This window comes from Microtus oregoni, unplaced genomic scaffold (assembly GCF_018167655.1).
Source record: "Microtus oregoni isolate MIOR12 unplaced genomic scaffold, Mior012 000025F_ref0000491, whole genome shotgun sequence".
In the NCBI taxonomy this organism is placed as follows: Eukaryota; Metazoa; Chordata; class Mammalia; order Rodentia; family Cricetidae; genus Microtus; species Microtus oregoni.
The window spans coordinates 17,844,026-17,858,680 of record NW_024543084.1 but is presented as its reverse complement, the minus strand read 5'-3'; the positions used below and the strand labels follow the sequence as shown (position 1 = coordinate 17,858,680).

The 14,655-nt window shown below is 48.0% G+C and overlaps 1 protein-coding gene across 1 annotated transcript in view; it reads left to right on the top strand.

Moving 5' to 3' along the window:
• The window catches only part of Mvb12b (multivesicular body subunit 12B), a 157,004-nt gene that overhangs the window by 47,207 nt on the left and 95,142 nt on the right, over positions 1-14,655 (top strand). The window contains exons 4-6 of the mRNA XM_041674920.1: positions 3,034-3,130; positions 8,693-8,822; positions 11,720-11,842. Coding sequence (XP_041530854.1) covers positions 3,034-3,130; positions 8,693-8,822; positions 11,720-11,842 — 350 coding nt within the window. The remainder of the gene's footprint in view (positions 1-3,033; positions 3,131-8,692; positions 8,823-11,719; positions 11,843-14,655) is intronic.

The following is a 14,655-nucleotide window of genomic DNA, read 5'->3' as shown; positions in this document are numbered from 1 at the left end:
TGTCAAAAATAATTACAGTATACTAGCAAATACTGGCTACCAGAGACAATATAAATACCCTGAGTCAGTGTATATTGGGCTTCTGGTATGAATCATTTGCTCAACAAGGATTGGGAATGCGCTCTTCATATTTATGAGGAGGAAATGAAAGAGAGCACAAGTGGGTGAGGGGAGAGGAACCAGCAAAATTAATGGTGTTGTAGGCCTGTGGTATAAAAAAAGGAAGAAGGAAAAATCCCCGAGTGGCCGCCCCATGGAAGAGGGCCACACTCGGGTTGCTGGAGGCTCCAACAGGGCAGCCTCCCATTTTGTTTGCATGGAAGGGATTCCTGATGCTTGTTTTAATGGCCACACCACCAATGCTCTGATTTTATGATTAGGTCATTTTCTCAAGAGTGGGGAGGGCGAGGCTAAGTGGTTTGCTGTTGACTTCTACAGAGTCAGCTTGTCAAGCTGAAAACATTCAGGCACAATCCTGATGAATGCCCAGCCATCTATGGGGCAGCAGAGCATGCCCAGTTGCTAATTTCTCAGCAGAAAGCAGCGGTGGACTAGAAGAGCAGATGCCCCGGGGGGAAATAAAGGCAGCCGGTGCTTCCCAGGTTCTAGGCTGAGCCCGGCCTTCCTGTGTAGTCAGAAGTCTCCTCCACATCAAAGAGTGCCTGCTCCCCAGTACTGCACTGCAGTGCATACGTCTTTCTGAGCCCTTGCCCCCGAGCTGCAATAGCATGGAGCTGTTGGCAAACAGGGATTCTGAGAGAAGAGGGCAGGGAAAGTGCTAGGCAGAGACTACACATGCCACTCTGACTTCTGATTCCAGCCTGAGGCTTGCGTTTTACTTTGCTCCATAATAACCAATACTAAGCTGTCAGAATTTGGGTGACCATTTCCATTTGCCATCCAAGGGAGTCTGATTTGTTTTTTAACCACCAGCACCCACCCTGCTGAAAAGTGTGCCAGCAAATGTAGTTGGAATTTTCTTTGGGCTGCCAATCAGCTCCCAAATAAAGACACAGAGACTTACTGTTATGAATGCTCAGCCTTAGCTTAGGCTTGTTCCACCAGCTCTTTTAACTGAATTTGACCTCTTTCTATTCATCTACATTTTGTCTAGGGGATTCTTACCTTTCTTTCATTCCGTATGTCCTACTTTCCTGCTTCCTCCATGTCTGTATGTGACTGGCCCCTCAGCTCCATGGCGTCTCTTTCTTACTGAGCCTAAATTCCTCCTCCTACTTACCCTCTGCCTGGAAGTCCCACCTATACCTTCTCTCTTGCTATTGGTTGTTCATATTTTTATTAGATTTTTATTATAATCAGGTACCTTAGGTAGGCAAGGTAACACAGCAGTACATCTTTACAGAATTAAGCAAATGCAATACATCTTTATATAGTTAAAGAAACAACACATCTTTGCATCATGGTTAAACAAATATTTCACAACAACCAAACATTTAGCCAATAATTATTGAGTCCCTACTGTGTGCCAAGAACTATAGAAGCTTGGTTGAGCAGTAGGAGCAGAGATCATTTTGTTTCCTATTTAGTGGCGGCAGATGGGGCCATCAGTGCACAGTTTTCGTAATGACATCTTCGAAGATGGTAGGTAGATGGTGTCTGTCTTAGTCACTGTTCTATTGCTGTGAGGAGACACTGTGATCAAGGCAACTCTTATAAACGAAAGCATTTAACTGGGGGCTTACCTCCAGTCCATTTTCATGTCAGGGAGCCTGGCGGCACACAGGCAAGAATGGTGCTGGAGCACTAGCTGGGAGTTACATCTGGTCCACTAGCTGAGAGAGACTCTAGGCCTGGCATGAGCTTTTGAAACTTCAAAGGCCATCCCTAGTAATGTACTTTCTCCAGCAAGGCCACACCTCCTAATCCTTTTCAAGTAGTTCCACTCCCTGATGAGTAAGCATTCAAATCTATGAATCTGTGGGGACCATTCTTATTTAAACCACCACAAAACCCAATTATAAACTGATAGGAAGTTAAAAGGAGCTTAAGGAGACAGTGTGTCTTAGTTCAGAAGGCAAATATTCCCTGCATGGATTTCAGAGGTGCTGTGCTCTCAGGATGGAGGTGGAGTCTGTGTTTCCAAGCTCAGAGATGAAGTTGAGTCCTTTCTCTAAACAACAGGGGACACTGGCCCAAGAGATTCCTGTGAAGACAGAGCCTGGGCTGACCCCTTAGATGTTTTCCCAGGACTGCAGACAAGCAAAGCGAGCGTGCATTTAAACGGGGCTTTGGAGGATAGTGTTTCTGCAGAGTGGGCACACAGAACATGTTGCCATAATCCTACCAGGAGAGATTTGGGCTGGAAACCCATTTTTCTTGCCTTAACTGGCTCTGATGAAGCTGCCATGACGCTGAAGACGTGAATATACTCTCCACAGCAGCCCTGCGTAGCGTTGATTTCTTGAGAGCCGTTTCTAGCATGAAGTGGAGGCTGCAAGTGCTGGCTTGTTCGCAGAGAATTCTCTCTTGCAATTATAGAATGGTGCTCCACCTACTATCTTCAAAAGATGTCTTTACGGAAACTGTGCACTGTGGACCCCTCTGCCACCACTAAATAGGAACTCTTAAGAGCCCCCCTAGCAAGTCATTTCAGAAGGCGTGGGATACGGAGGTGGCAGGGCTGCCATTCTGTTAGTTTATGATTCTTGGGATTTTTTAAAATGCATCTTGTTACTGAAAACTGTCTGCAACCAACAATCCCTTAGGTGTATGATCAGTCCCTCTTGAGTTCAGGTGCAACTCCTACAAGCATCCCAGAACTTCCTCTCTTAAAACCCGCTGACCCTGAGAGGTGGTGGGGTCCAGGTCACATGCCCACCTGCCCTCTGCTAGGGTCTGTCTACATGGTACCTCTTCCTGAGGTAACATGCTGGGGAACACTAGGTATGTTTGTTAACTAACGTGCTATGGTAAAGCTGCAGCAGTCACTGTATCAAATACACATCCTGAAGCCAGGACTGCAAGCAGACTTAGTGTTCCAATTAATAATCTGTGTGTCTTCTTCTTCCCAAGAGTCACTTGGGGAACGTGCTGGTGGACATGAAGCTCATCGATGTCAAGGACACATTGCCTGTGGGCTTCATCCCTATCCAGGAGACAGTGGACACACGTGAGTCAGCCCTTAGCGTACAGGCCGGGGGGCAGTCTCCTTCTCTTCCAGGTGGACTCTTAAATACTTCCTGTGTGGTTTTCTCTGGAAACAGCTGAGGGGGTTTCCTGTGGATGGTGAAGAAAGCCTGTCACTTGTGACATCCACCTTGGTTCTCTGTTTCTGGAGAGTATGTGGAATCCTGCCTGCCCGTGAGCAGAGGCACTTTTCTTAGAATGATGCCCCCTGCTGCTTGGGATATAGTTGGTCTTTGGTCTGTCCTCAGCTGTTGCTGAAGCCAAGCTTGGCACAAGACCCCAGAGCAAAAGGAAGGAAGGGCAGAGATCAAAGGATGCTTGGGTGCTGCACGAAACAGCTCTGTGCTGGTGTAGGGCTCACAGAGTGCGCAAGAGGCCTGAACCAGAAAGACTGTAAGTTAGAGCATGCAGGATCAAATTGGAGCCAGGTGTGTTGGCTCATAGCTGTAGTCGCATACTTGGGACGTGGGGACAAGAAGATCTAGGATTCAAGGTCATCCTTCACTACTAACAAGAGCGTGAGGCCAGTCTGAGCTACATGAAACCCTGTCTACTACAAAACAGCAACAAAATCTTAAAACAAATAAAAACAAGATTTGAATAGGCCAGATGTACTGATCTCTGAACTGAGCAACACTGCACTGATATGAGTGCAACGGCAGAGAACTGTGGGAAATGAAAAAGCTGCCTCAGGATCCTGCTGTGCAGGGCCAGGGTCTTGGGGTGCTGGTTGTAATAGCAGGGCTGGAAGATACTGTCAGGGGACTTCTTTACTTTGGTGTATATATGAACTCGCTTTGTTTGCAATTACTCATGAGCCCACTCCACAGCAGTGAGGCTGTGAATAAGAGAACAGAGATCCCTTTACCTGTGAAATTCCTTTATGGAATTCTGTACCCTGTTCCTTGTTTTTATTTATATTATATTATGTGTGTGTGTTTCAATATTTCCTTGGTGCAAACATTTCTGAACCATTATTTCCTTGCCATTTTCTTGTTCACATTTCAAACTGAACAGCATCCATGTCCCCTCCCACCCCAGTGGAACTTACTTCAATGAAGCAGTTGATCCCTCTCTGACTGCTTTCACGTTTGCACTGACGTCCTAGCGAATGTCCTGATGCCGGTCGCTTTTAGCTGCCACTTTGACACAGCCTCGAATCACCTGAGAAGCCTGGATCAGAGTGAGCTCTGGGCATGCTTGCAGTGGGGTTGTCATGATTGTTAACTGACCCAGCCCACTGTGGGTGGCACCCTTCGCTGGGCAGGAGGTCCTGGGCTGTGTGAGGGTGCAGGGGGGCAGCTGACTGTAAACTTGGAGGAAGCTTGTTTCTCTGCTCTCGACGGGATGTAACATGACTTAGAGTTCCTGCCTTGGCTTCCCCTCAGTGATAGCCTGAGTGTAAGCCAAATAAACCCACTCTTCCACAGGTTGCCTTTGGTCAGGCATTTTATCACAGGAACATAATGATTTAGGACACGTATTTGCTATGTTTCATGTAAGGCCCCATGATGAATGCTTCACTCTCATGATGTCATTTTATCTTTACGAGACCTCTGTAGAGATGGATGTTAGGCCTGTTTTGCATATGAGAAAAGAAAGGCGCAGTGACTGCATCTTAGCCAAGTGCAAGAACACACCCACATACAAACACACACATACATATGCATGCATGTACATATACACATGCAAACATACACATGCATAAATACACATGGATACATGCATGCTAACATGCACGCAATACACGTAAATGCATGCCTATAACGTGCATATGCGCATGCATATACAAATGCACATGCATGCACACATATGCGCATAGATACACATGCACACACATACATACATACACATGCAGATGCACATACACACATGCTGCATGGACAAACACATGTACACACACATGTACTAAGCATCTTGTACATACAGATTTTCTAAGTATCAGGAATTTTTTTTTAAATTTATTATGTATACAATATTCTGTCTGTGTGTATGCCTGCAGGCCAGAAGAGGGCACCAGATCCCATTACAGATGGTTGTGAGCCACCATGTAGTTGCTGGGAATTGAACTCAGGACCTTTGGAAGAGCAGACAATGCTCTTAACCTCTGAGCCATCTCTCCAGCCCAGGAAATTTTTTTTTATAATGGCTTAAGATACAATTTAAATACCATGTAATTCACCCATTTAAAGAGCACAATCTAGTGCTTCTTGGAATATTCACACTCGTGTACCCGCCATTATAGTCTTTTTGTCACCGCAGCTGTCCTAAAAGCAGGCACCGATGTCATGGAGACATTGATTTCCAGCCCTCGCCTCCCTGCCCCCACCAGCTGGTGCTTTCTGCATAGCTCTGCCTGTTTCTGGTAGTTCCTACACATAGTCATGTCAAACTTGGGAAATGACCCAGTGGATAAAGAAAGTGCTTGCTGCACAGACAAGAGGACCTGAATCCAGAGACCAAGCAGGAAACTGCAGGAACAGCCCTGTCCCCTCTGCGTCCTCTGTTGGGACTCTAGTCTCTGCGGTGTCCTCATGTTCCATCTGGCCTGCTGCTTGTGCTTGTGGAACCCCAAGCAGGTCCTCTTAGACTCCTGGCTCAGTTTACCCATTTGTCAGGCCAAGAGGGTACTCTCTGCCTTGTAATATTGTTGGAGCATACAGATCTCTTTCTAGTTGGACTTGCCAACTGTATGACCTCCATGAGGGTATCTCAGTGTCGGCAGCAGCAAAGGCTTCGTTTCTCCAGGCCCACCAGTGCAGCCCTTCTCTTTGTTTCACTGTTTAAATTTGTAGTTCGCTATTTATTAGCAAGCCTGGGTGCTTTTGTAAATGTTTGCTAACTTTGCCTCTTCTTAGGTGAATTCTCTGCTTACAAAATAAAATGACCTTGTTGGTTTGTATTCATTCCTGCTCTGTTTTCTTTCTAAGGTTTTCAAAGTCTTAAACATTTTTTTGATGTTAATTTTGACAGCTAATTGATGTATTAGCTGCATAGCCACAGGGATTTCCCAATCTGCATTTCCGGTTTGTTGAGCTCATGCAGTGAGGAGACCCTGTTGCGGGCATGTGCTGTGACTGTGGGGGGTCCATTGGTTCTGACTAGGAGTTCAGTCCCCATGTTTGCATCTTCTGTTCTCTGGAGGGTCCTGTGCTCTCCGTCAGGTGTCTAAGCACACCTGTGGTCATGGGACCATTTCTCAAAGACTTCCTGGGGACAAAGAACCTCATGGTCAGCCCAATTATCTCCTGAGAGTACTTAAAGCCTTGATTTTATGAAGTCAGCCAAAAAGATGAGACTCCTGTAATTAATTTAAAATATAGCCTGTTGCAGTCCATACAGCACTTAAACACCGGAAGACTGTTTGCTTTAGTAAAGTGCTGTGTACTCTCCCTGTGTTCATTAGCATGACTGAACACATTTCTATTGACTATGTATAATATGTTTACTTAAAATGAGGCCTGCTTACGCATGTGTAATGAGTGAGTGGATCCGTCCTTGACTTAGCTGGCTGCAGATGGAGACTGGAGCCGAGCTGTGGCAAAGGCTAGCAGAGTACCGTTTACCGCAGGGAAGGTCTGAAAGCCACAACTGCCTGACTCAACCTGGCTTTTTAAAAAAGATAGCCACATTTCCCCAAAACATAACAAAGACCAAACAGTACTGCTGATTCTACCAGGCCTGCAGAACCGCTGTTCCCCTCTCTACCTGCGGCAGGACCGTGTCTAAATGGTTACAGATTCTACAACCTGAGGGTCAGTCCCAAGCTCAGATGTTAAATGCACACTGGGCTGCCTTGCCATCGCTCCTAGCTGTTCTTTATTGAACACTTATCATGTGCCTAGAACTGGCCAAGAAATCATGTTACCACACAACATCTACCCACATGCCGCCTGAGTGGGCTTCCACCAGGTCCCTTTTACAGATGACAGAACTGAGGCTCAGGGTTTAAGTGACTTCTGAGGTACCAGTGCCAGCAATGGCAGGTCTGGGATTCCAACCCAGATCCTACTGATGGAGCCAGATATGAGACTGAGGCAGGAGGATTACAAGTCTGAGACTGATCTACTAGGGTACATAATGAGACCCTGTCACAAACAAAACCCACTACAGGCAACTGGGTGCTCAGAGTGGAAAAAATAGTCTTCCCCAGAGAGGGCATCTCCAAATGGTGGGCCCTGAAATCGTGCACAGAAAACATACAGACTAACAGGTCGTAGCTATATATTTAGGAATATATACAGCAACAATTAATAATGTCAGGGGTCATGAATTTAAGAGAGAGACGGGATGTGTATGAGAGGACTAGAGGGAGGAAAAGGAAAGGGGAAAATGATATAATTATATTTTAATTTTAAAAAATGTCTTAAAAATTAAAAAAAAAACACAAATCCAACTGGAAGACTCATGTACTGTTGGGAAACGTTCAGAACTGCAGATAAGCCGCAGTGCTACCTCAGTGGGCAGCGCCGTCCATTGCTAGAGCCCAGCACACTGCGAGCAGGCTGGACAAGTGACAGAAGAGAGCCACACTGGCTCTCACCCCTGCTCACAGTCTGCCTTAGATGACAAAGGCTGGGGAAGAGGAGTTAGGCTTTAGATGGAACTTGAGCTCATCAGTGCAGAAGGAATGGCACACTCTGGAGAATTGCTGTTTTGAAACCCAGAACCAAGGTGTGGCTCTTAGCTACAAGCACCCTGAAAAACCACAGCCAGGGCCGTGCACGGGAGTGTTGTGATCCAGGTCTTAGGCCAGCGCTGTGGGACACAGTGGTCCTGGGAGCTCACACATGGACTGCCTTCTAGAAAGGTCTGAACCTGGACCAAAGCCAGCCAGCTCTAATGTGCTGCTGGACGGAGGCAAAACAACTGCTTTGTTTTGTTTTTCCTGCCTCTCTGTCACAGAGCACCAAGGAGCAGGGAGGGGTGGTTACAGAGTAAAAGGGACCCAAGGGACCCAAGGGACCTGCCAGCCCACTGCAGAGCACGGCCTCAGATGTGGAGTGAGGCAGGGCAGGGCAGGGCATTGTGTCGTGGTGAAGAAACTGGAATTCAGACTATGAGTTCAGGAGTTTCTTTGTTTTGGGTGGAAATGGCAGGGACATGACAGCCATGCCTTCCCGGGTGGGGCTGGGCAATATGACCTAGTGTTGGGGGTTTGCTCCATATATCCAGACAGAAAATTAGAGGAGTGTGCTGAGCAGGAGCAGGCAGCTCTGCCCTGCAGCTCGCACCCCTTGGGGTGTACTTGAAGATTTCTGTAGTAGAAAGTGAAAAAAGGGGGAGCCTTGCTGTGGCGGGGGGTATCCACGGGCTGCGGCTGTGGGACCATGGCAGCAGATCTGGACACTCTTCCCTGGCCAGCGTGTCTGGGGTCAGCCCTGCACACAGGGCAGGGTGACTGGTATACTCTGTTGTCATCGCCTGCAGGGTTGGAGCTTAGCCCTTCTTCCAGGACAAGGATGACCCATCCCTTCTGCTTCCCAAAGCGGAGAGGAGGTGGCATCTCTATCAGACTCACACCTTTCTGTTGTCCTTTCCTTAGAGGAGGTGGCCTTCAGGAAGAAGAGGCTATGCATTAAGTTTATTCCCCGGGATTCAACTGAAGCTGCCATTTGTGACATTCGCATCATGGGCCGGACCAAGCAGGCCCCTCCCCAGTACACATTTATTGGGTAAGTCTCAACAGTATTTCCACCCAGATCTCCCTCCCCTGGGAGTGCCTGGGCCACTCCTGGGACCAAGACTGAGAAGTCTGTGTGGCTCACAAGGCTCAGCCATAATCCATGGCTCTCAGAGTTGGTGCTCATCACTGACTCTGACCTCAGTCTATCTCAGCTAATAGTGTAGTTCCACCTTAGAGCCTTCTGTTTCCGGTACAGTCACCTTTCAGGCCACTCTGCATGCTGCTGTCAGCGCCGCTGTGGGCCTCACCTCCTCACACGCTTATCAGTGTGCGGCATTTTATGGCTAACGTTTTCGTGCCACTGGACAGATCCTGTGTGTGGGAGAGAATGACAAAGGTCCTGCCCTCACAGAGAGGCTGTTCTGAAGAGAGAGATGAGCAGTTAGCATGGAAATAGACAAGGTCGTCTCAGACCGTGGGGGATGTAACTGGGTGTGAGCTGGGGCTGTGCCAGTTACGACAGGAGGCGGGCTACTAAGCAAAGACCTCAGAGATAGGAGAACCAGCTGTGAAGGGAAGGCAGGTGATGAGCAGAGTGGGAGTGAGTGTGGCACGTCCTGGGGACAGGGGTCCACCTGTGGGCACACAGGTCCTGGTCACCTGCAGCCTCAGAATGAGCGGGGCCTGGCTCCAAAGCTGCACTGTAAACTCCAAGTGCAGGCAAATCCCAGCACTTCACTTTGGGCCCCCATGCACCTGAGTGACAGGAAGTCCCACCCAGAGTGACATAAACAAGAGGGAACATTTTTTGGCTGGCATTACTACCAGGCTTCGGCAGGCAGAAGTAGGAACTCAGAGGATGAGAACACCTCATTTCCTGCCCTCTCAGACCTCTTGTGGGACCCCACCTGACACCTGTTCCTCTGTGGAGACATGGCACTGCTGCCCTTTGGCCAGCTGCCCTTCAGGAGCAGGTCTGCCTTTCTGAGTTCAGTGTCCTTGGGCTTGATCCATCTGTCCACCATCAGGTGCACCCCTACCTGGGCACTGTCATCTGGGAAAGGTCATTCCCTCATTGACCCGCCTGAGCTAGAAGGACAGACTGCTTCAGCAGAGCTTAAGGAAGAACAGTGAAGTAGGATAGCCGTCAAAATGTGCAGGAGGTAAAAAGTCGGGTAGATGGGGCTGGGGCGGGGCTGGATGAACTGAAGAAAATGGATGTTTATTGCACTCAAGGGGTTGAGACTAGGTTCTTGTAGCTGAGGTTGCTTTAACCTCTTCCACTGTGGATTCATGTACTTCAAGATGGGTTTGGTCTGGGCATTAGTGGTAGAGCCCATGCTTGGGGTACGCAAAACTCAACTCCATCCCCTGCACCAAAAATGAACAAATAAAGGAAAAGCTCCCATGCCTGCAAATCCTGTTTTGCATCCTGAGTTAAACTAACTGTGCAAGAAGGTTACAGGGTTTGGAAGCAGTTATAGAACAATCACACATCACCCACACACTCCCATTTACACACGCAGCACACACAGCACAGCCAACCACTGCACTGTTAAAGTGTACTGCATCTGTTGTTTGCATCTCTCATCACAACACTCTTTTTTAATAATCTATTTAACTTTATTTTATGTGCATTGGTGTGAAGATATCAGATTCTCTGGAACTGGAGTTTTAAGACAGTTGTGAGCTGTCATATGGGTGCTGGGAATTGAACCTAGGTCCTCTGGGAGAACAGCCGGTGCTCTTAACCACTGAGCCATCTCTCCAGCTGCCTACAATACTATTTTTAAGAGATGCAATTTTAACTGTTTTAAACAATTCTGAAGAATGGATTTTTTAAAATAAGTACTTATCTTGATACACAAAACTAGAATCATCTTCCTGGTATAATTTTTTAAATTGTCGAGGTACAATTTTTATTTCGTCTTGGACGATAACATACTCTCCTGGAAGACATAGCATGATTTTAAGAAGAGAAGTGAATTGAGGATTCAGTACCAAAGTGCCACATGACAAGGGCCTGAACTTGTGCTCCGAGAGGCAGAAAGCTCAGACTGGGAAAGACACAGCCTCCACTGAATCAGGCAGGCTGTAGCAGGGGCAGCCTGCAGCCGGGTAGAGATGGATGGACTTGGTGGTACTGCAGCTGGGCTCGCTCTTTGGATAAGGCAAGGTCTGGTTTAGAATAGCCCCCAGGCTACACCCAAGACCCACAGGATAAATGTCTTTTATTTTTGGAAGAGATGCTGCCCCTTGGCTTCTAGTCCCACAGACACCGTTTGGGGGCAGCAGAGAGGACTTGCATGTGGCAGAAATCATTCCGTCTCATTGCCAAGGGTGAGCTTGCCTCATTCGCTTCACAGGTGTGCAGTGTGGGGCACGGCCACTGTTGATGTCAACACCACAGAATGTGTGCATCTACTCTTGGTTGTACCTGTTTTGTGGGCTGTGAGCCTCCGGTTTGAGGATTTGAAGCCATCTTCCCAACTGACCTTGGAGTGAGGCCACACACAATGACCCCCTGCATTGAGGGGCCAAATCCTGACATTTGGAAGTATTGTGTGGATTTGAAGAATCCTTCTCATGCTTAGAAATCAGGCCTGTGTCTGCCAGGCCCTTCCCCAACTGCCTCACCCTAACCACATAGAGTGCTTGAGACCAGTGGGATGGGAAAACAAAGAGTGCAGACATGCCAGCAGGTCAGGCAGGATGCTCAGGTAAAGACGGCCACATCACAAGCTTGTCTGATGGCTCCGCTGCAGTCATGCTAGGCTCTGGCTGTGGTACCCAAGGCATGAAGGGAGATGGTGGGGCCTGGCTTACATGGTGAGAGTGGCCTCCCTGGGGTTTGAGATCACTCCTAGTGAGGTAGAGTTGGCTCTGTGGCTCAGGTCAGTGCTCCAAGCATAACAGCACCTTGAAGGCTTTCCTTTTCTCCTCCAGGGAACTGAACAGCATGGGTATCTGGTATCGCATGGGCAGAGTGCCAAGAAACCACGACTCATCTCAACCCACCACGCCTTCACAGTCGTCAGCCGCTTCCACCCCAGCCCCAAACCTTCCCAGGTGAGGCTTTGTTGAGGGTCTCACACGTGCACCTCCATGGCCTTAGGTCCTGCCAAGCCAACAGTTTAGATAACACCCGCTTAACATTTGCTGAAGATTTGCAGAAGACTGGACTTGGGCCTTAGGAAGTCCCGGTCAGAAACCTGAATGTTCCACGTGTGGAAAGGCCTATCGATATTCTATATCATGGGCACACTACAGGTTACCAACACAGCAGGAGGTGTGGCTCATACTTGGTTGGCCAAACCAGGTGTTGTGTCTCTCACCCTTAATCCCAGCATTCAGAGGAAGAGAGCAGAGGCAGACTGGTTGTGAGTTCGAGGCCAGCCTGGTCTACATAGCAAGACCAGCCAAGGCTACATATTGAGACCCTGTCTCAAAAACCAAACCAAATAAAACAAAAACACAAAAACTGTCTTGCCATTCGAGTAAACTTAGAGACACACTGGTTTGTGTGTCAGCCAGGTGACCAGGGCCCTGGTTTCCAGAGGGCAGAATTCTCTCTCAGCTCTGCCAGCCACTCATCGGAAACCCTGCAGGACTAGTCAGCTGCCCGTGACGTTTGTTCTTTCTAGGGGCTACGAACTAGAAGTCTTTAGAAAGTGGCAAGTTTTGGGGAGGGTATATTCATTGTCATAATAATTCATTCTGCCAACATCATTTCAGGTCATCACCTGTGCTCATGAGGTCAACTTAGATTAGTTTCTGGTGCTCATGGTCAGCTCAGGTTTGGGTTAACTGCAGAGGACGCAAAGCCCTTGGGACTCAATTGCCTTGAATAAATAGAGCCAGTCCCTAAAGATACATGTGGTCTGGAAGGACCCAGAAATGGGCATTACCTCAGGCAGTTGCTAATTCCTGTTGCATGGAATGAAGCCACTCTAATTTGTTTCCTGTTTAGTGTGGGAAAAACAAAACAAAACACTGACCAAAAGCAACCTGGAGAAGACTGCTTACTTGGCGTATACGTTCCTGCCGCAGTCCATCATTGCGGGAAAGACAGCGCAGAAACTGATGAATCAAGAAAATGCCCACACAGACTTGCATACAGGCCAATCTGATGGAGGCATTTTCTCAGTGGAGGTTCCTTCTTTCCTAATGATCCTAGTTTGTGTTGAGTTGACAAAAAACGTACTGTACAGGGTCCCTACTGTCCCAGAAGAAACAAGGCTTTTCTGAGCTTGCCTGTCACAAGAGAACCAGGTTACCTACACCACAGCAGGCGGCTCTAGGAGCTGGTGGAGTTGCAGGGTGGCATAACCCAACGCAGTGCTTCTAAGGCTTATATGTTTTATGACCTTGGTGCACAGTTTATGGTTTACAATGGCTGCAAGGAAATTGGATCAGTTCTGTTTTACTTGCCAAATAAAACAAATGTCAAAATAGTCAATATAAAATGTATTCTAATTTGGCTGAGTTAAGTGAGCCAGCCTTCAGGAGGATCTCCTCCTGTATGCAAATGCTGCTGTGTTTCTCTCAGCTCTCCTCTCTGCCTGGGTGTTGATTTACAGGCAGTGTGCGTGCCTGTGTGAGCCTCTTAAGTCATTTGGGTTTGGTGTTTTATCTTTCATGAATTGACTTGGGGATTTTATTCTTTCCTATCCAGCATCTTTGTTTTGTTTTGTTTTTTGAAAAGAATTTCTAGTTACTTCAATTTTCTATTGAAGACAGGAAGGGTTGGGCATGCTAATTTGCTCCTCCAGATGCTGGGTCTCTGTAAGGAGTGACAGCTTCACAGTAACTGAAGACTCAGCTCCCCATAGGCTGCATCCCCACCCCCGCCCCTGTGACTTTCAGTCGCCCTGTCCAGCTCCAGGCTCCTTTCCTGTTCCCTCCTCATGTGGTCACAGGACAGTGCCTCCCTGTGTCTTGTACCCCTCTGGGCTGCCTGTGCTGAAGTCACACTGGGTGAGCAGTCCCCCACTGTCACGGTCACTGCACATGCTTCTCTAACAGGGAGGACCTCGTGTGGCTACACCTCCCGGTGACTCCCTATCCGTGAGCACTGCAGAGTTTTTCAATCACGAGAACAATAAATGTTTGTGGGAAATTGGCAAAATAATAGAAAATAATGGAAAAACAAAACCTGTTTTCAGTGAGCAAATTCTCATAACCTTTTGGTACATTTCCTTTGAGCTCCTTCCCCTGTGTACTGTTATGTAGGTGACATCATCGCATATATAGCACGCTCATGATTTTCCCATGGAGCGGAAAATCGTAAATACCAGGTACTTCCCTGGTCTTTGTGTGGGGACACCTGATTCAGGCACCAAAGCATGGCTGCCAGGAGTGTGGTGGGGGGTGCCCTCTACTGGCCACCTAGAAGGTGGCAGGAAGCATGCTGGGAGGGAGCCACGAGCCAGAGGGAGATGGAGTGGGTGGCAGACAAGCTGTCTCCTGAGCCTGGAAATCTCTAGCCAAGAACATGAGCTCTGCCAACACTGGGGTTTAAAGCCTTCCCGGCCGCTTTTCGGAGAGCTGTCATTTCCAGCTTTACCTCAGACAAAAGGGGCATTTGCTGACCTTTTCACAGGTGACGGCCGTCACCTTCCTCGTCGCAGCCGCGTGGCTTGCTTTCTCTTTTGAGCCTGCGCCTTTCCACTGCTGCAGGGCGTTCTTGATGAGACTCGATCCAGAGCCTCCTCCCTGCCTTCCGGAATGGAGCTCTCACGGTAACTAACATTCTGGTTGGCGATGTCCAACTAATTGATCGTTGAATGCAGTGGAAATTGTGTCAAAAGCAGCATAAAATGGCTTGGCAGAATTCACCCTCTGTACAGTGAGCCTGGTTTCATCCGCAAACTTCTGCTTAG